This window comes from Sceloporus occidentalis, unplaced genomic scaffold, assembly GCF_023333645.1.
Source record: "Sceloporus occidentalis isolate IW3139 unplaced genomic scaffold, rSceOcc1.0.p SCAF_4, whole genome shotgun sequence".
In the NCBI taxonomy this organism is placed as follows: domain Eukaryota; kingdom Metazoa; phylum Chordata; class Lepidosauria; order Squamata; family Phrynosomatidae; genus Sceloporus; species Sceloporus occidentalis.
In genome coordinates, this window is record NW_028316984.1 from 25,500,486 (window position 1) to 25,522,958 (window position 22,473).

Consider the following 22,473-nt stretch of genomic DNA (forward strand, 5'->3'; position numbering starts at 1 on the left):
GTAAACTAATAATGCTATTTGGCTCCTTTTGATTGCATCAAACCCTTTTTGGATGTATTTATTTACTGCTTCCCTGACATGATTATCTGGTTCTTTACTCTAGGCAGCTAAAAGAAATTGAGGACAAAATTCTGGAAGTCCTTTCATCTTCTGAAGGAAATATTTTAGAGGATGAAACTGCCATCAAGATATTGTCTTCTTCTAAAGCGTTGGCTAACGAAATTTCAGAAAAGCAAGCTGTGGCAGAAGAGACAGAAAAGAAGATAGATGCTACTCGAATGGGCTATCGTCCCATTGCAGTTCATTCATCAATTCTGTTTTTTTCCATTGCGGACTTGGCCAATATCGAGCCCATGTATCAGTATTCCCTCACATGGTTCATCAACCTTTTCATTATGTCCATAGATAATTCTGAGAAGTCAGACGTATTACAGGACAGGTATGTGAAATATTTTTATGTTTTAATTTTGCACATCCTGTTGTTCTTCCATATTTTTTCTACTTTGAGATATAATCTTGGAATACCATTTTTCGTCTTTGAAGAACTGTGGATATGCTTCCTCCAGATGTAGACATGCCTATTGACGGACCATATTCTCCCCATAAACCTGCCCATGACTTGAGAACTGCTGAGGAGGCCCTTCTGACTGTCCCACCACTTTCACCACCCAACTTAATCTGGTGGGAACATAGAAGAGGGCCTTCTCAGTGGTTGTCCCCAAACTCTGGAACTCCCTTTCCAGAAGTTAGGCTGGCATCTTTCCTACTTTCCATAAACAGGTGATTTTTTTTAACAAGCCTTTGAAGACTGATGATTTAGGCAAGATGGGCCTGGTACAATGTATCAGATGTACTGTCTATCGTTGTGTTTTTTTAAATGGTTCATGTTTTTAACTGGCATTTATTTATTTATTTGACAGTTAATTGATTTTTAACTTGAGCATTTTGTGTACTTTAAACTATTTTTAAAAATCTTTTATAAGCTGTCTTGCGTCCTGCAGGGGGAAAATGTAGGATCATAATGGTGATGACAGTACTGATTGCAGTGGGATTTAAGCATATATCTAGCTTTTCAATTAAAATCAATGGAATCCAAGTTCCTTAATTATCAAAATCCATAGGATTCAGGGCAACTTATTTTCCTCTGAACTGTTCCCAGTGTACACAGTGGGGAAAAGCTGTCATAGAAATAAATGAAGGGGAATTTAAAATATTGGATTAAAATATTAAGTACTTTGAAACAGATAAGAAGTTAAGATGTTTGTCCTTGAAGAACTTTATAAGAGTATAATGTGATACATTCTTGGTAACAGCTACACAGAAGTGATTGAAAAGCTCATAATTTTTTTAGATAGAATCATCCCCATCAAGTTTCTTCTTTATTAAATTCAGGATAGGGGATAAATGTCTAAACAGGCCTTAAGTAAGAAAGCTTATAAAAATTAGGGGAGGCTAGCTTGACTAATTTCAGTATCTTCAGTTAATTGGACACAGCATTTAAGTTGACTTCACTGGAAACTCATTTAAAAAATAATGTGCTGTGAAAATTGAGTTCAGTGTCAGATTTTATGTGATACTCTCTTTTATATATATATAGCTTGAGAATAAATCATAAACAAACTCTTGGAAGTTTGCTCTCCCCCACCACTTTGTATTTTGTACTGCGTGGATGCTTACTGTGTGTGTGTAGCTGGTATTTCCAACCTTTGGATTGATAGTTTCACACTTTACTTTGTTTACACTTTGGGTGGGCCAGCTGTGTTGCTAGTGACTGTTAAGATAAGGGCACTGCTGTCATGTTTGGGAAGGTTGGTTGAGTTTCTTTGCAAAAGCACAGAGAAACTTGTAAGGACACTCACAGAAATATAACCCACATCTCTGTCTTCAAATGGAAAATGCACTTTCTGGTAAGTAGTGTGCATTGTGTGCAGATGAAACTATGCCTCTGGTCCATTGAAATGAACAAATGGATGAGTGTAAACATTAGTATAGGTATGACCATTGTGGAAGGGCAGGCAGCTTGGGTGAGTTTGGAGACTAATTTCACACACAGGACCTACCAGGGAGAACATACCTTGTTTTAAATGATAATCATGCTTTCTGGAAGCTTCCATGAGTGTGACTCCTCTTTAAAACAAGGTGAGTGCTCCCTGTGCACCTTGCTTTAGAGAAAAAAATGCTGATTTTTTTTAAAAAAGATACCAACACATTATTTAATTTCAAGGGTTAATGGGGTTGCCAAACCTAGTGTGTGCCACATGTGTTGCCTTCTTTTCCAAGTCACAGGTAAGGCCTAGATATGCTGCAACAGACCTCTGCTTTTTGTGCCTTTTTTGATACCCATTTCTCAAGTTTACCATCCATGGTTTAGTTGAAGAATCCAGCTAGATTTCCAGAATCCTTTTCTCCAGCATAGATTTATGTTTATAATCCTCACCTTACATTATCATGGAGCTTCAGACTTGGGTGTGTCTCATGATACTTCATCAGTATAGTTTAATTCAATACAAGATGAAGTGTCTTCTTGGGATTTAAACAAAATTGCCAACATCCAACCAGCCACATGTTGCTGTTCCTATAAGTCTCTAAAGGCTGGAAGAGTTTGATTAATCCTTTATTTCCCTGCTTTGGTGGAGGAAGTGCTCATAATGTCTGTGTGCTGTCTCCTTTGTTTGAACAGGAGGCAGCAAAAGGAGTGAGTGATCTGAAACTTGCAGTTAGGTATCCAGTTGGCAGGTGGAAATTTGCAGATGCTTTTCTGTATATTGCTGGCAATCTGTGTCTAAAGGGATGCAAGTGTCTTCGTAAAATAACAATTATTAGCCAGTACTTTGTGCAACATATCCCTCCTGTCTTCATGTATTATCCACTAGCAAATGTTTTAGCTACTGTACCAGAAAATACAGTGACAAAGGACAGTGAAGAAAACAAATAGGAAAAGAACTAACACATTTGAGATGTGGTGCTGGAGAAGAGTGCTGGGAATACCATGGATGGCCAAAAAGACAAACAGGTCCTTGAACAAATCAAGCCAGAAATCCCTTTGGAAGCCAAGATGATGAAACTGAGGCTGTTGTACTTTGGCCACATAATGAGATGGCATGGCTCACTCAAAAAGTCAATAATGCTTAGAAAGGTGATGGGCAGCAGAAAGAGAGAAAGACCACATGTCAGATGGATAGACTCAATCTGGGAGGTCACAGGCATGAATCTAGAGGACTTGAGCAAATCATTGGAGGATAGGGGGTCTTGGAGATGTCTCATCCACAGGGTCACTATGAGTTGGGGCCAGTTTGAGGGCAGTTAATAACAAACAACAAAGTCATGACCTAGTCTGTATTACACATTTAAAAATGTGTTCATTTCAACTACGTTCCAAAGTTTTATGGCTATAAGTGTTTCACATATACAGGGGGAGGGGGACTTTTGATTCCAGCATGGTGGTTTCAGTGTTGGACTACGACTCTGGAGACAAGGGTTCGATTCCCCAGCTCAGCCATGAAACCCACTGGGTGACATTGGACAAATCATACACTCTCAGCCTCAGCGGAAAGCATTGGCAAACCTCCTCTGAACAAATCTTTCCAAGAAAGCCTCATGATAGAGTCGCCATAAGTAGGAAACTAATTGAAGGCACACAACAACATTAACAAAGTTTATGATTTGGCCCTTTGGAATATAATGCAGGCAGCCTGTCTAGTATCAGCAATAATTTACAGAGCATGTACAGCCCTGTAAGGCTAGTCTAGCAAGTCTTGATTTGAAGAAAAGGGGTATGAAACAAATGGATTTTACACAGGATTTTCTGAAATGTGCAGAACACACCTTTTACTTGGTTGTATTTCTTTGTGCTTTAGCGAGAGAGCAAAATGTTGCTTTATTTCACTGCTGAGACACTCAGAGGAGCTGTTCTAAATGAACAACAAGGGTTTTGAGTCAGGAGGTGAGGCCAAAACAAGTTGCCAGCAAGATATATCAGAACACCCATGGGCTGTGTTAGTTACCTCATCCTTTCATTCAACAGTGTCTTAGCAGCTATACTTAAGATAGCTAAGGTAGCTGGTCCACTTAGTGATAACTGATCCATCTGTGTGCTTAAAAAACCGATGAAACATCTCCTCCACTTTAGCTAGCTCTCTATTTGTGAAATAGGAAGTACTGCTGAATGAATAAGTTATAATGCTGTCCCAGTTCAGTACTCACGGCATGCATATTCAGTGCTTAGGGTAGAACAAAGTAAATTCTTCAAGTTAGACCTATACATAGTCATGATGAAGCCAATTCAAACTAGTGAAATTTAAGCTAATCATTACTTCAAGGACTTGAACTCCAGTATGACTAAGTTATACTTAGTCATATATTGACTATTTGTTCCAGCCACACAGGGCATTACAATGCAAAATGAAATTATATGAGCAAACTAAGAGTGTGATCAGTAACTTGTCATACCTGAATGCTCTTAATTTATAATGTGTGCTTGCCACTGCAAAAGCAAATGAAGCAATCTCTTCCAAACTCTTGTGTCACCATTGGTTGAGGCACCAGTAGGCTCATCCATGCAGAGCATGGTCTGCATATTTAAAATGTAGCTCCTGCATCGTAAATACTGTGGCTTGCTGTGCAGTCAGAAGAAAGTCACAGTAAAATTAATGAGGTTTACTCCCAGGTGAATGGGTATATAATTGTATACTCATTTGATAGGGGCTTCCGGAACTGGAGAGAGTGTCAGCTGCAAATAAAAAACAGTAAACATTCTCTTGGCCTGGACAGATAGCCATGAGTGTAGAAGGCATTTAAAGGTGGTTATGAAGGAACGGCATCTATTACAGTGGATGACTGTCCAGCAGTGTTAGTGGTGAAGGCTTGGAACTTGGCCCTCTACTTTGTTCTCTCTTGACTTTGGCAACCGTTTGGGCAATAGGCAAACTATAGTATCCCCCTTACCAAATGGATATGGAAGTGAAACAACAACAGGGCAGCCACCCAAAAGAAATGATGGAGAATATTCAGAGAAAAGTTTGCAAATTGGAAACAAATAAACAAAAAACATTCAGAATTTTTCCAAGAAAAAACTACTTCTGAGAAATTTGAGCTCAGCTCTATTTCTGCTCTGAAATTGCTGTGTGTTGTTAATTAGTAGTACTGATTATTTGTGGATAAATGGACCAGAACAGCTGAAACCTAAGGAGTTTGTAATTATATGTATTAAATGGTTAGCTGCAAAGTGAAATTAATTTGGGGTCCCCCCGTTTTCTTTTCTTGCTTGCAGGCTGAGAATTCTCAAAGATCACTTTACCTACTCCCTCTATGTCAATATCTGCCGTTCCCTCTTTGAAAAAGACAAGCTGCTCTTCTCCTTTTGCCTAAACGTAAACCTTTTGAAGCATGATAGACTGGTTAGTGTTGCTAAAGGAATTACTGTATGTTATATCACATGTTAATGTATTAATCAGTTGATCGAGTTTCATAATGCTGCCCCATGTTGTTGCTTCTTGTTGCTTTCATTTGCCTGACATCCACATGCGGAGCTGGTGATCTGGAGGAAAGTAGGCAGCAGCGTTGCCAATTTCCGGGGAATTCCCCAGAATCTGGGGGATTTAATTAATTTCTTTCCTGGGAGTTTGACTGAATATTCTGGTAAATATTGGGAAATTCCAGGAATTTTGGATTTTGGTAAAACATTCTGGGGAATATCTTCGAGGCTTGTTTGCAACACTGGTAGGCACTCTAAGCAAGGAAGGATAGGCAGCTTTCTGTTTGCAGTTGGTCTGTGCCTGACTTAACCATTTTTTAGAACAGGGCCAGCTCCAGATTTGCTGATAGTCCAGAGTTTCCTAGCCATTTGTTCCCTTCCAGGACAAATCTGGTCCAGATTATGGGGCTGGTTACGGGGTGCATGTTGCTTCCTTTTTACAGCATCTTTTGTAGCTATTGTCCATTGCTAAGAACAAATTTAAAATGTCAGTTGTGATGTATAGAAGCTCTATACAGTTGGCCCTTCATCCTCAGATTCAACCATCCATGGCTTGAAAATATTTTTTAAAAATTCCCAAAAGCAAAGCTTGATGTTGTCACTTTATAGCAGGGATGCCATTTTACTAGACCATTGTATATAACTGGAGTTGAGCATACACAGATTTTGGTATCCTTGGGGGATCTTGAAACCAAGCTGCAGTGGATACCAAGGGCTTATTGTGCAATTTGGAACCAGCCTGTTTTAAATACTCCATTGTTTCATATATGCTTTTTTTATACAAAGAGAGGTTGGGTTGCCTCCCACTTTGTTTGTCCTTCCCCCAGAAGGCACAATTTTGTTTATTCAGGCCTTTGCCAATTCAACTAGCTAGCTTGCTGACTGGAGTTTATGGTTTGTTGGGTGCTGTGTATTTCTATTTATTGATGCACTTTGTGTGTTTTGTTGGGTTCAGTTAAGATTTGGGGCTTTTTAAATTTCAATTTTAAAATGGCTAGCTGCTGCTAGTGCCATTTTTGGTAGAAAAGTGAGAAAGAAAAGCAAACAAGCAGGCTGGTTGCTAGGTAGCTGCCATGTCCTTTCTATTCCTGTTCACTTGGAACTAGACTAGAATGTAGCAGCAAAAGGAACTTCCTCTGCTGCAGTAGAAGCCTCTGCTTGCATGGGGAAAATATGAAAGAAATTCACCAAATATAAGAGACATTATAGTGTATATTTGTTTAAGAGATAATAGCATTATTTGCTGTTGAGGGGAGCAATGTTTATTAACATTTATCTAGTACAAATGAATTTAAATGATTTTATAGGGTCGTATGTATGGGACAGAATGAGATGTGGGTACGTTAGACATCCTGGCCTCCCTAGGGAGAGAGTTCCAGAGCTTGGGAGCAGCCACTGAAAAGGCCCTTTATCTTGTTCTTACCAAACGCATCCGAGAGGGTGATGGGACAGAGAGAAAGGCCTCTTCAGATGATCTCAATACTCTGAGGGGCTCATACGGGGAGATACAGTCTTTCAAATAGCCTGGACCCAAGCCATATAGGGCTTTTTAGGTCAAAACCAGCACTTTGAATTGTGCCTGGAAACGGACTGGCAGCCAATGGAGCTGTTGCAACAAGGGAGTTGTATGCTCCCTGTAACCAGCTCCAGTTCACAGCCTTGCTGCAGTTCTTCAGATCAGCTGAAGTTTCTGAGCACATTTCAAAGGTAGCCCCACATAGAGTGCATTGCAGTAATCCAAATGGGATGTAACCAAGGCATGTACCACTGTGGCCAGGTCTGACTTCTTCAGAAAGTTGGTTCACGAGTTTTAGCTGTGCAAAGGCACTCCTGGTCACTGCCTGGGCTTCCAGGCTCAGCACTGAATCCAGAAGTTCCCCCAAGCTACAAACCTGAGTTTTAATGGGAAGTGTAACCCCATCTAACACAGGCTGAAACCCTATGCCCAGATCTGTATTTCAACTGACCAGGAGAACCTCTGTCTTGTCTGGCTTGAAAGCTTCAATTTGCTTGCCCTCATCCAGTCCATTACAGCAACCAGACACTGGTTTAGGACAGGAATGGCTTTCTTGGAATTAGGTTGAAAGGAGTGACAGTGCTAGGCATCATCCACATACAGATGTCACCTTACTCCAGATGACCTCTCCCAGTGGTTTCATGTAGTTGTTAAAAAGCTTTTCATTGTGTGACTGCAAAGGGACAATGGATGGGCAGAAACAGAAATAGGAGGAAAAAGCTGAGGGGACTCTGGTGGTCAGTAGCATCTCCTCAAGAAGATGGGCACCATAACAGAAACACAGCAGTCCTGAACTCTTAACTCTGGACTTGACTTTAATTCCATGAAGTAAACCAATTCTGAACTTAAAATAGGAAAAAGGTGAGTGAGAATTAAGGTGCTCCTTGGTTCCTTCATTCTCACCTTCCCTTTTGTATTTTATTCTGGAACAGACTCTGTTTTTTTTGAAAACTGTTTTTGAACTGTTACCCTCCATATTTCAATGATCTTCTGAAATACTTAGTTTTGTTTTAATTCATTGCAGATTGATAATGCTGAGTGGAAGTTTTTGCTGACAGGAGGCATAGGCCTAGACAACCCCTATTCCAATCCCTGCCCCTGGCTTCCCCAGACATCATGGGATGAAATCTGCCGCCTTGATGACTTGCCAGCCTTCAAAGGCCTTCGGAAGGGATTTATCCACTTGAAGGATGGATGGAAAGCAGTCTATGATAGTTTGGTATGTTATCCACCCTTTTTCATCCCTTTTTGCTAACTGATGAAAATAAACATTCATTACACACTTTACCATCTTCCATCTGTAAGCTTCTACGCCTTTTTAGCTTTACATGTTTTTAAAGGAATAAGCAGAGTATGCAATTTGCATGAATAATTCTCTACAAGTTAAATTATATGAAATTAAAAACAAAGCTTTGAAAAGTTCCCTTTTTGGGAACTCTCCAAAAACTCTATCCATGCTGGGACATTGGGGAGTTGTAGTCCCAAAAAGGAACTTTTAGAAACAATGATCAAGTAGCAAATAATGGGAAAGACTTCTGCTTGAATCTTTTAATTTTTGCTCTGGTGCCATTAAGAGTTGCTAACTAATGCAGTTTGATAGTGTGTTAACTGCCATGGCTCAGAGCTATGGAATTCTGGGATTTGTAGTTTTGTGAGCTATTTATCCTTTGTTAGAACTCTCATGCCACAGCAAATGACAAATTCCAGAATCCCATGGGCATTTAAAGCAGTATCAACTTGGCGTTAGTTTTACAGTGAAGTTTTCTCCTAGTTACAAACTGATCACCTTATTTAGTTACCATTAATAAACTACAAATACTTAACCTAAACCTAAATTGTTTCAGTTTTCAGGTTGCCTTACATACATTAAATTAAATGTATTTTTATAATAGATCCCTATTTCCTATTCAAAGAAATAAAGAGAAAGTAAAATTCCAGAGGAGTGGCTTATGAGCAAGGTGTAAAATGCTTAATTGTTCCTTTCCCCAGTTCCAAATACAAATTTTCCAATACAAAATTATTTGGAATACCACAGGGAGAGGGCTGTGGAATACAAAACTAGATATCTGGAAGGGTTTACTTTCCCTCCACGTTACCCCTTCCTCAATACACATTAGAGTATCAGGAGAGTTCAGGGATAAGTGTAATAAAGCTTTTTCTCATGACATGATTTGAGTTTCTCCATGCAGTCAAGATGGCCCGCACTCTGTGATGATTGTCTGTAAAATGGGCATCTTTTGAGTTTGATGAAACCTGATCCAAGATATGCATGTTTCTGTTTTCAGGACCCTCATCATGAGAATTTTCCTGATGATTGGCAAGCCAGAATGGGAGAGTTTCAGCGAATGCTCATCATCCGCTGCCTAAGACCTGATAAAGTAAGTGTGGAGGGATAGAATATGCTGAATTTTCAGAGGTTTAGGGCTCATTCACAATAGTGTTTTTATGATGAGTAAATCCAGGGAGATTCGATGATGCCGTACCGAATCAAAGTTCCCAATTGAATCTCTCCATGGCAATTTAACCCTGATGAAGTTCACATTATCATTTATATCAATTTAAAATGGGCCGCCATTTCAATCGTTCCCAGGACTTTTTTTAAAACTGTCAGTCAAATGATGCAGATCTATAACATACTGTTTGGCCAACAACCCCCCCCCCCCCATCAGCCTTGGAGGATTGCAATGGCAAGCCCCTCAGAACAATTCTTAGCAAGAAACCCTGGGATAGGTTAGCTTTGGGGGAGTCTCACTCTCTCAGCCATATAATAATATAATCTTTTACCAATATAATATGTGTGCAACAGCTTTAGTATGCACAAACTTGGGAACAGAGTCTGTTGAGGTTTTATTTCTTGGAAAAAAGGAAGAAACGACCCCTAACCCACAACCCCACTGATAGGGATTTTTTAAAATAATGTTATGCAAATCATGTGCACCTTTCTCATACTGATGATGCGAATTTTTAAAGATGCAGTCTACTGTGGCCATGCAATAACAAATATGTGCATAAGATGTCAAATTAAAAAACCAAAACTGTCTAATGATGTTCCCAGGAGAACCCCCTCCCTGTCTTTATAAGCTCTGGGAATCAGACATCGGTGCAGGTTAGGAGACTAAAATTACTGGCAGAAGAGGGAAAAAGCTGTGCTGTTCTTTGAAGAGACCACTTTCCAAAGTGCAGGAAGTTTGAATCCACTGCGTTTCTGGAGCTGCGTTTTTCACTTCCACAACCTTGTGTCAAGAGAGAAAAACAATGACGATTGTCTGGCAGGGAGAAAGCAAAGGGATGGGCATGATCTACCCCCTGCACATTAACCTCTCCCTCCTTGATGACCTGTATGGGATCGGGAGCAAGTTCCCATTGGTGGCACCCTGATAAAACCTGGTGTTTTGAAAAAGAAACAGGAAAAACTCAATCTTGGAAAAAATGGGTTAAAGAAGTTATTTTGAATTCGGGTCTGGCAAAACCAGTGCAAATGTGAATAAACCCCTCTTAAACCGGTTTGCAAACTGGTCTACAATGCAGTGTGAAAAGCCCCCTACTGGATTAAATACGTGGTAGAATTTAGACACATAGCAGTGTTGGTCTTGATTGGTATGCAAAAGGATCTTCTAACACCTTTATTCATTTCATTTACTGTATGCATTTGACTATAAGTCAACCTCATGTATAAAGTGAGTGCAGATTTGAGGGCCAAAATTAGGGATTTTGATATGGCTCAAATGTACGATTTAGGATCATTTAAGAAGGGATGTAATGGAAGACAGTGCCAAAGAACTTATAAACTTCTGGTAGGCATGACTGTTTGTGCTCACCCTAAAGGCTGGATGGATGAGGAGGGAACTATGGTAATACTGGCTGTGTATTGTGTGGGGGAGCCGACTAGGCATGGGCAGGACTAAGAAAACACAAAGGATGTAAAGGCAAAGAAAATGGAGACTTCCTTAGCAGTGATTACAGCCTTTAACTTCAATGCAGTGCCTTTGCCTAGTTTTAATTTTTCAAAGCCCAATTCCTCTTGGCACTCCTTTTGAGGGAAGCCACTGCCACCATTTTCACACTGAGGCATTCAAAAAGGTCACAAGCAGTGCCATGATGGAGAGATCAGAGGGGACTGGTGCCTTTTTTAAGTGCTCTAGGATGGACTAAGCTCCCGCCTTTTGGCACTCTACTCAGAGAAGGAGATGGTTTCTTTTTTGATAAGAGTTAAAGTACAGTACTGTAGAGCCAAAACAGATGGTCATATAGGGGCAGCTTGATGCCCCCCCCCCCTTTGAGGGCTGGATCGGGGCCACAACAACTGCATGCTGCAGCCCTGAACTGGCTTTTTGCTGGCTCAAAAAGAGGCAGCAAAATGCCACTCCTTTTTGAGCTGGCAAAAAGCCAGTCTCTGTCTAAAAGGTGCTGCTGTGGCTTTGCAGTGCTCGGGTGGCATCTGAATACTGTGCTACCGGAGTGCTGTGAAGCCAGCCCACGTGTGGGCAGGTGAATGGCTTCCACCACAACACCCGCAAGGTGGCTTTTAGTGCTGTCCTATACCAGCCCGAAGTTGATCCATGGATAAATCAGCCCAGGGTTTTTTGGATCAGTTGGTAACGTAAGTTGCTGTAGATTTGCATCTGTTGAAGACTTCCTGTACAGAAGCTTATGCTACCAACTTCTTTCTCTCAGTCTAAAAGGTGCTACAAGATCCCTTTGCATATAGATTAAATATGGTCTAATATGTTTCCCTCAGGAGACTAGGTAGATCTTTTATCAGATTATTATGCTGGGAAAGACAAATGTGTGTGATGTGTGGAGGCAGTGGATTTCTGCACGGGCCTCTCTCCCATCACTGGCACCATTCCTGACCTTAATTTTTAATTGCTTTATATTGTATTTTAGGATCTAGGAGAATTGCAAATCCATTCTGGATTTTTGTCAGAACTTTAAATGTGTAACCAAGGTGCTGAACCTATGGGGGAATTATCAGCAATAACTCCTTTCAAATTTCAAGTAAAATCCAAAACAGTTTCAGTAGTCCACTGATGTGGGAGCCAGCATTGATCCCATGCACAGGGCACAGCTTTTCAGGTGCAAATTGACTTTTTATTGTTTCATCTGGGTTGAACATGTTGGTAGTGATGTGCAGTGGCCACCTTTTCTGTTATTACACATTGCAAAATCAGCTAGATCCCATCTAAACTTAGAAGCTAAGCAGGGTCAGCCTTCGTAAGACTTGGATGGGAAACCACCAATGAATATCTGATGCTGTAGGCTATATTTCAGAGGAAAGGTCTGGCGGAAGCATCTCTGAGCTTTCCTTGCTTAAGACAGCCTTATGAAATTCAAAAGGGGGTTGCCATAAGTCAACAGACAGCTTGAAGGCACAGGGGGACATGCACACACACAAAATGTGTTCTGTCTATCATGAGTTATACTGTGTAATAGTTTCTTACCAAAATGAGAATGACAAGGAATTAATCATTTCCCCCTCAGATGATTTACAAACCACTGCAGCACCCAAAGTCTGAAATGAGATTTTTAAAAAGGTTTCATCTTCTCTTTTAAGAAGGATCTGTGCTTCCCCGAGTATCTTAGCATGTTTATAATTTAGAGAAGATGTTCTTACTATTCAGCTGGCAAAGGTGAGCAACTCTTGGCCCTACAAGAGTTGGACTACAAGTGTCAAAGAGTATCTACTGCCCAATATTATAAAATTTGCTTTTGTTGTACTTCAGCCTTTTTAACAATTATCCTCCTAATTTGCTTTTGGGTTAGAATACAGTTAATCTTGGCATACATTGTAAAAGTGCAAGAGAAAAAGAGTTCCAATTTCACTACACCGTAAATGTAGCACTGCTATCAGCATACTGCTTGTAACCCATAGAAGTATAGTCAACAAGGCTGTTCTATTATCAGCACTGTGAGGCATTCTGCTACGATTTTAGCAAAAGCTAAATTGAGATGCAATTGAGTATGAGTGTCCATTTCACTGCAGTTTACCATAAACTTCTCTAGAACTAGTACAACAGTGGCACACAAAAATCTGAGTAGGCATAACTAATCCCCATGAAGGTGATCCTCCATTAGGCCAGGACTCTTTATTGCCCAGTTAGCACTGCACTAGGCTTTGCTAAGATTATTGCATGTGGCTGCAAGCATGGTCAACCTTCTTGTCCATTTGAGAGATGATTCCCATATTTCTATCCAAAATTCTATCCAAAATTCTTTATTTAAAAATTTGTCTCCCTTCTTTCTCTCAGCTGTAACATTTTGGTTCAATGAGTTTCATAAGTCAAATATTTTCTCCCTTGTTCCATTGCTGGTTTCATGCAGAACAGGCATTGTGCACACACAAAACAATTCTAGCATCAGGAATGCAGATATATCCCAGGATTGCTCTCTCTGCCTCTGCCCCCACCGTTAGTCCATACTACCAAATTTTTCACTTCAGAGCTTCTGGCCAGTACAGGCATTATGCACATGGAGCTCATGCCTTTGTCATAGGTCTATACTTTCATCAACTGTGCTTGTCAGCAGAGCAGCTTCGCCTTGTCCATTCTGACTCATTCTCTTCTGTTCAGCGGTTAGCTCACAGTTTTCCTTTGCAGCAATATCTGTGACTGGCAGGAATGTCTGGGGTGGCTTTTCCCAATCTGGAGTATACTGGAATTTATTCACGAAATGATCCACGAGCCGCTTCCTAGTTAGGGCCACTTCTTTTTCAAAGGCATGTATTACGCTTCTGCCAGTTTTGCACTTAAGAAGTAAGCAAAAAACGTTATTTAGTTGTAAGTTTAAAAGTTAGGTGTACAGCACTGAATATTATAAGATGTGGCAGAGGATGTAAGTCCTTTGTGCTTCCCTTGTGGTTCTATCATAGAAGAAATGGAATATCTGCACGTTCTTCAAGATAACAAACAGTATACAAAGGGATCTTAAGACAAATTGAGATAAAGAAGCTGGTAGCATGATGCATGTTTGGAGAGGCAACTACTTTTTCAGATACATATTTGGAGTCAAACATGTTATCTCCAAAAATCTGAGGAAGCAGATTCATCTCCAGACTTGTGTCATGCTGCCAGCGTCTTTCTTTCAGTTTGTCTCAAAGGTGCTGCAAGATGCTTTGTATACTAAGTTTCCAGACTAACTTGGCTATGTCTTAGATATCAAACAGTATCATGGGTATCACAGTATACCCAATGCCAGTTCTTGGCCAGTGTCTCTTTATGCAGTATTACTTTGATGAAATCCCCCCGATTCTTCCTGTGTCAGTTCTGTTCCAGGAGAGTTGACTTTAAAAAAAATCAATACTACTTAATTGTATAGCACCAAAATATATTAAAAGTATGCCCAAGCCTAGATTTTTCTGCAATATTTGTTCTTGTGATAGAGCTTCAACACTTTCCTACCTGGTTTAACCATTTATATGCATACGGTGCATGATGTGAAGATTTACTGAGACTAGAGTACTTTGGGTGCCTTGTTCAGCCTGGGGGTTGAGGAAGGGTTCCAGTACCAAGCAAGGGGCTCATTTGTTTTTAAAAAAAATGACAGCTACCCTTTTCCCTAGTGTTCTCTGGGAGCAATGCTACATCATGACACAACATGGTTTGGGAAGTTGCAAGGAGGGAGAATAATGGTAGCCTTCACTGACATTGCTTAAAATAGGCATGGGAGAAAGGTGGCTGCAAATAGCAAGCCAAAGCAGCAATTAAAAAACAAAACCAAAAAAATAAAAATAAAATGAGAGCAGCAAATGCTATAAACCCTTATTTCTGAAAGTCATGCCAATTTTTTATCTCCACCCCAAGGAAAAGAGATCTCTCACAAATTTTCTCCAAATTCGTTACCTCTAAACTTGGGAGTGGGGGGTGAAGGAGATAATTTTCAGCTGAGTACTAATTTCAAGCCACTTTCATTTGAAAAGCATAACCTGCTACTTACAAGGAAAAGCATAACCTGTTAAAAAGCATAACCTGTTACTTACAAGGAAAATCCTGACTCGCTCCATCTCTTTTTCATAGTATTCCTCCACTGTTAGGTCATCAAAGTTCTTAGAAAGGGACAAAAATCCACATGAGTTATTGCTCCGTTTGGCATGTTCCAGCCTGCAGAAGAAATATTTCTCTAGTAACAAGCAGAGCAAGTCACTTGGAATAATGGTAAAGAGAGAAGGAGCTTTCCGGTGCACTGTTTCAGATCAATAAGTACTCAAAGATACATAGACCAGGGCTGGAAATCATGTGATCCTCCAAATGTTGTTGGACTGCAACTCCTCACATTCTTCACCATTGTCTATGTTGGATAGGGTGCCTTGGTATTACAGTCTAACAACATTGGGATTGCTCCTTCGTTTTCATCCTGGTATAAAAGTTTAACCTTCTGTAGCACCACTTCAAATCAAAGTAACAGGAAAATGTCATGTAGAGAGATCTTGTGGCACCTTTGAGACTAACTGAAAGAAAGATGTTGGTAGCATGAGCTTTCATAGATTTAAGTCTACTTCCTCAGATGCATTTGGAAAATGTTATAGTTGCTAGCCCACTCCTTTACTCAGCAAATTACTGTAGACTAATAGTACAGATTTTTTAATGTGAGCTTAGAAGTTGGGAAATTCATGGACATACAGTGATGATTATTAGATGCACAGATCATGGGAAAGGAAGCTCCTCTAGTGCAAGGGATCAGAGGGAGATAGTTCGAGACATATGGAGTCCAATGTTGCTTGAAGGCATCTTCGCAGTGTTTATATAGGAACAGAGAAAAATGTATGTCTCTGCCCCTCTGAGGGGTCCTGACCTGGAATATTGGATGTGTTACCTTGTAGAATGTCTGCTCTTGTATGCTCCATCTTCATATTTCTTAATGAAATCAAGGATTGATAATTCACCACCATAAGTATGCAGTGCCGTCTTCTCTAAAGAAACTTGATTAGTGCTTGTCAAGCATTACTCACTGTTGGGGGAAGTAGGGTGTTTATACAAAATGAAAACACGCATACCATATACAGTTGACCTCATGTATAAGTCGAGGGCAGGTTTGAGGGCCACAGTCAGGGATTTTGATATGACTCATGGGAAAGGGAATCAGCACCCTTCCTCCCTCTCCATAGCCCGGCTGTCCCTGTCTCCATCTCAATAACCCAGCTATCCCTTTGGGAGACAACTGGGCTGGATAAGTGGCTGTATTGACCATTGTATAAGTTGACCCAGGTATTTGGGGTCAATTTTTTTTGTAAAAAAAATTGTAAAAAAATTGAATTTATACATGAGTATGTATGGTATATGTCCCACTCTCCAGGATTTTCAGGAAGGTGGAAGCTCAGGAACACATTTTTATTTATCTTATATCTAGAGTGTGCAGAAATTATTTCTGGCTAAAGAACTGTGGGACTTGTAGTGTAGCCTTCCTATTAGAAAGCTGATTGTAGATTACTAGAGCAGGTGATAGGAAAAACTTCGTATTTCTTTAAAAATTCTTCATTCTATATTAAATGGCTAGTGTAGAAGCACTTCTGTATGATGCACTTCACTGTTCCTCTTCCCAGCAGCTTAAATTCAAATTCTCACTGGCCTCTGGCATTATGGCCAGTGATTATGGGAGTTAAAGTATCATCCTGTTGAACTATTTTTGTTTGTTCAGACATGCAACAGTACTATTGATTTATTTGTTTGTTTACAGTATTTATACCCTGCCCTTCAGCCATAAAGGTTCTCAGATCAGCTTACAATTATTATTTTAATTAGACGGTTCTCTGCCCTCAGGCTTGTCCCAAATGTAATGCATACTTTTACACCTTTCACTTTAAAAGCTGTAACTATTTGTGTAATCTAAATTCTAGTCAGATGGCAAAAATGCAGAGCAGTAATGGGAATCCTTAAACCCTCCAAATGTTGTTGGACTTCAGATACTATCAGCTCTGGCCAGCACACTCACTGATGAAGGATGCTGGGCATTGCAGTTGAACAGCATCTGGTAGGACACATAGTTCTCACCCTTGGTGTATACTAAATCAAGCTTTAATCTGCAAATATGCTGATGACACCCAGCTGTATCTTTCTGCCCCTGACCTTTCTCCAAGGCTTGAACAGCAAGTCTCGTCTTGCCTTACAGCTGTCTCGCAGTGGATGCGCCATCGGCGGTTGAAGCTCAACATGTCCAAGACGGAGCTTCTTGTCTTTCCTCCTAACCCCAACCTTCAACACTCCTTTTCTGTCTCTGTGGACAACATCTCCATTCAACCAGTCCAGCAAGCCCGCAGTCTTGGCTTTATCTTTGACTCTTCTCTGTCGTGTATCCCTCAGATCCAAACCACAGCCAAGGCTTGTAGATTCTTTTTGTACAATATTGCCAAAATCCGACCATATCTCTCCGCCTCTACTGCCAAGATCCTGGTCCATGCCCTAGTGGTCTCACGACTTGATTACTGTAATGTCCTCCTGGCTGGTCTTCCTCTTTCTCACCTCCGTCCTTTAATCTCTGTCCAGCATTCAGCTGCACGCATTATCACTTCCACCCACCGCTCTGACCACATCTCTCCTGTGTTGGCATCCCTTCACTGGCTCCCTCTCCCTTTCCGCATTCAGTATAAGCTCCTGCTGTCGACATTCAAAGCCCTCCATGGACTGGCCCCTCCTTACTTATCAGACCTTCTTTCTCCTCACCTTCCCACCAGGGCCCTCCGTTCTGGCAGTCAAGGGTTCCTGTCTCAGCCCAGGATTTCCTCTGCCCCATCTCGGATTCGCCCCTTTTCACTTGCTGCCCCTCACTCCTGGAACCTTCTTCCTCCACAAGCAAGAGCCATCACTTCTTTAACCCGCTTCAAAACGGAGCTGAAAACCATCCTGTTCAGAGAAGCCTTCCCAGGCATCGCATAATTGTCGCTTACTATCTGATGTTCTGTTGTTGGCTGTTTATCGATCCATTTCCTGTATTGCTATGTACTGTATATGTATTATCCTACTTGTGAGTATGTATTTTCCCTGGATAATGATTAACCTTCCATTTTGGAGCCAAGCCCTCCCTCCAGTCCATCTGCCTTGGTCCAGGCCTCGGAGGTAGAGAGGAACTGCTGGACCTCTTACCCTTTCCCGTCACCACTCCCTTCTCCTTCTGTGTCATGTCTTTTTAGATTGTAAGCCTGAGGGCAGGGAACCGTCTAACTAAAAAGATTGCATGTACAGCGCTGTGTAAATTTACAGCGCTTCATAAATAAAGGTTAATAATAATAATAATAATAAAAGTCAGCCATACTCAAATACATGTAGCTTATTACTTCAAATTATCATTGTGAGCCAGATCTGTGGCTTATTTGTCATCAAGGCAAGGACAGAGAGCTTTGCCAGACTGTACTTACCATGGGTCATGATCAGGCTCCCAGCCCTCCAGCTCTATCAAGCAAAAGAAACACTTCACCACATCAGGTTCATTTGTGTTTGGACAGTGGATAAAACCAGCACTGGCCATCTGCATGAGAAGAGGGGACCACACTCAGATGATATAGGCAGGATTGATCCGTTGGGTTCCATGGGATAAATCCAGACATTCTCTTAATATTAAGTACTATTGAACTCATTTACTTTACCCATATACTGCAAATGTGCCACTCTGCAGACTCAGGGCAAGTCTAAATCTTTAAAATACTCTTCATTCCAGTTAAATAGAATGTGATCCACCCACAATTCACAAGAGTTTAGTTTTTGGGGGAGCTCCTCCCCCCCAAAAAAACCCCCTTAAACTCTTAAGGAAAAAAGACTTTGCAGTTTTTATTGGAGTATCAGCTGAAATCCACAGAAATGCACATCATTCAGATGGCTGTGTATGGTCAGCAAAGGGTGGGTGAATAGATGCAAATGGATGTGAATTTGTGCAGGAAAGTGAAGATAATTACCCATCAATGTGACTGTGTGAAAATGTGCACCAATTGACATAATACACTTATGTTAGACTAGCCCTCAGGCATCTTACAATATTTTAACATTTCTCTGCCATTTTGAAAATAATACTAAGAAAGCTAGGATGTGTTTGCATTTCTGTGGGTCACATGCAATACAGAAATACTTTAAAGCTCAGCAGCAGTCTTATATTAAAATTATCCTTTTCATTTCTGAATTCTGTTTTAAGTGCCTTCTGCTGAGCTTCATCATATAAAGCTGCGGTTCATAGGATCCAAAATATGAGCTCTCAACTTTTATTTTGCTCAGTTTACAAGGTTAAATTAAGTCTTGCTTTGATCCAGCAGCTGTTGGCAAGGTTTATTCTACTTAGTTTGCAAGACTGTTGTTGTATTTGTTTAACCTTGCATATTCAATTTTTTGCGGAGCTTGCCCTAATTACATTGGTTCAATGAAGGAAAGGTGGACCAGAGCAGAGACAGGAGAGCAAAACATGGAAGTAGCCAGTGTTACAGTGAAAAGGCAACATTCAAGGCTGGAAAAGCAGGTTTCCTCCTAAACAAGAATGGCTTCCTATTTCTGCTACCTTTCTTCTCTCTACTAACCCAACTGTCCACAGATTTTCTTGGGAAGATCTTCCAAGGAAAGGGGAAATCTGATTGATTGTGTGATAAGAACAAATGGATTTGATTCACCACCATCCCACTTAAGTAAAGCTGGGTAGGGTCCATGCAGTTCTCTAGATGGTGTTGAACTGCAACTCCCAGCAACCATAGTGAGGGATGAGGAAGGTTGGGAGTTGCAATTGAAGCACACCTGGAGGGATACATGATTCCCATCTTAAGAAATTAGCCTTGCCACCCTCTGCTGTTATCAATCATATCCACCTTTTCCCCAGTACTGGTACACAAAATAGCCTACAAAAATTAACAATACAGTTAAGAGTTTACAAAGACATAAACATTATTATGGAAATCACTTAGACTATTAAAACTGTTTAATACCAACCCATTGAGTAAAAAACAAAACAAAACAGCACACTATTTCAGCTTTTTCTTAGGAGATTCCTTGTGCCCTTACCAGCAGGAGCAGCTTTCTCCAGCTTACAGAGGCAACAAAATGAAAGCACATCCCTATAACATCTATTTTTTGTCAGAAGAAACAGTAATTTTTAAGTAGGGTTTTCAACGTGGATTGTTTTTCAGTATCTGAACCTGTTACAGTTTTGTTTAAAATTAGTCTTAAGTATGAGGCACTTTGAGGGCCAATTTTTTTGAGTGAAAGACAGGGCATAAAACAACAACTCTAAGCATGGCTGGAACTTATGAGAGTTGTAAATAGCTAGAAAACAAAAACCCAGGAAGAAGTGTTGTGTCCTATTACAGGAAAATGTATGAGAAGAATATATTGAAATAAAGTTTTCCCACCAGGGTATTTAGTAATTTTAAGTAGCCTTGTTCAAGAACATACACTTCTAAAGGATAACACATTAAAGTGTTATCTAAGCTTATGTATATTTAAGCCCCCTTAAACTCACTAGCACATCTTTGAATAGGCATACATATCCCCCAAGCTTGTGTCCTATTTATTTTTAAACAATGCATCACCAGCATAGCTTGATAGACTTACATTTTCAGGAGTACAATTGCAGTTCTCCTTAAAAGGCCAGCATATGAAGGTTTTCAAGCGATTTTCATACTCATACATATCCCTAAACTCAAAGAGGGTGTTGGCATTTGCATGGATATCTTTCAGGATTGCCTCCATTTAAGATGTTGCTTTAGTAACCTCCTTTCTCCACTCTGACCCTCTTGCATGGCTTAGTTCTTTGGCTTTAAGTCATTTGGTTAGCTTTCTGGATTGGTTTCACCTGTAGACATCATTTAAAAATTAAGTGTCTGCAACTGTCAGAAGTGAAAGAGTTGTAGTGAAATAATGTCCTTTGAACCAGTTATATACAGTACTCTTATTATTTTCAACAAATGAATGTTCTGAGGATGGGTTGTGTAAAAAACATAGTTCAGTTACTTCACTGTAATTGTTAAATTCCTGAGGTGTTGTTTCATAGCTGTATTACTTAGCCCATGATTTTTTGGTTTTTCCGGAAGGGACCAATGGATCTTTGTGTGATTTCATTGAGGAAAACTTCAGTATTTGTATCTTGAGAACGGTTGCTCATTCTTAAGCAGAAGGAAATTCTACTTTGGTCAACAATAACTTACTCTTAAGGAAGTGTTTTTGATTTTGGCCTATAATAAATGGCCACATCCAGGATGACCAGATGTCCTCACTGCAAAGGAGGACAAAGCACCACAAAATGAAGATATTCAAGAAAAATCTGGGACAAAATAAAAACTAAAAACACTCATATAAATAAAAATGCATGCTTCTTAGCCATGCTCAAAATGGAGAAAATTTTGGAATTTCCCTTGGACAGAAGGCTGAAATGTAGGACATGCCCTGGAAAAGGAGGATGTCTGGTCACCCTAGCCACATTGTAGTTTTGAACAACCTTGTAGCAGGCCAAAACATGTTGGTATGGAAATAGGTCTCATTCTGGTTGATAGAGCTTGCTTCATGAATTCTATAGGGTAACCCTATGCATGTTTTCTCAAGAGTAAGCCCCATTGAATTTAATTAAGCTTACACCCAAGAAAGTATGTATGTAGGACTGCAGCTTCCAGTTTTAAAGTAAGCTCCACTGAGCTCTGTGGTACTTACCCCCAGGATAGTGCAGTCCTTATTTATACACCTGGTTTAGATAATATCACATATTTGTACATAGAGGCATGTATAAATGTGTGTGTGTGCGCGCACACAGTGGCTAGAAGTCCACTTTTGATTTTGGAAAACAGAGACTTGGAACCAGTGTAAAAGATATTCCTTGAGGGTTTGAGATTTCTTTTGTTTATTGACAGAAAAAACATGATCTGAGGGCATCTTGGGGGGTCAGGATCACAAAAAGCACTTTGGACCACGGGACTAGGCTTTCCTTGTTGCCATGCTAGTGCAATGCCTATTGAACTGCTGGTTGTACATTTTCGGAGTGCAAAAGTGGTATCCAATACCGCTTATATTGTGCAAATGATTGTGTAACCACTTGCACAGTTGATTTGTGCAACTGCTCAAAGGCATAACCCAGTGCACTTGTGATAGCAGGGATTTTCAATGTGCAAGTTTCATGTTTTCTGGTTTTCCCCTAGATACCATATAGGATACCATATAGGGTAATCCACTATAGGTGCTTAGAATGCTTCTAGAGTTTTGTTCTTTAAATTATTGCATGTTTTCCCACTGAGAAAGACCTTTAGGTCAAGATGTGTTCTGGGTACCGGAATTTTTATGCGTCTATGCCTTGTTAATTCAGTGGGTTGGTTATTTACTGGTTATTCACCTCAGAATCAAAGTCTAATCCCTTTATTGCTGTTTACCTTAAAGTAAACACTTTAGAAATTTTGATGGCCTTGTACATAACTTTACATACCCCCCCCCCAAAAAAAAATCTTACCTCACCTGGATACTGTCTAGGAGATCTCAGACAAGCCACTATACTTCAGCCTTAAACTCTACTGAAGTAAATGAGATGATACTGCACATGTATT

At 40.2% G+C, this 22,473-nt stretch overlaps 2 protein-coding genes across 2 annotated transcripts in view; one reads left to right on the top strand and one right to left on the bottom strand.

Moving 5' to 3' along the window:
• LOC149313647 (dynein axonemal heavy chain 7-like) overlaps nt 1-22,473 on the top strand; it is a 200,027-nt gene that overhangs the window by 154,453 nt on the left and 23,101 nt on the right. Inside the window, exons 50-53 of the mRNA XM_089519551.1 lie at nt 104-439; nt 5,270-5,396; nt 8,014-8,208; nt 9,275-9,367. Of these exons, the coding sequence (XP_089375677.1) occupies nt 104-439; nt 5,270-5,396; nt 8,014-8,208; nt 9,275-9,367 (751 nt within the window). The remainder of the gene's footprint in view (nt 1-103; nt 440-5,269; nt 5,397-8,013; nt 8,209-9,274; nt 9,368-22,473) is intronic.
• Nucleotides 13,476-20,638, bottom strand: LOC149313649 (baculoviral IAP repeat-containing protein 5.1-like). The gene is made up of 4 exons (XM_089519550.1): nt 20,501-20,638; nt 18,334-18,443; nt 14,965-15,085; nt 13,476-13,733 (listed from the first exon to the last, which is right to left on the bottom strand). Exons 1-4 carry the CDS (start codon nt 20,636-20,638, stop codon nt 13,476-13,478), a joined length of 627 nt encoding a protein of 208 aa, XP_089375676.1.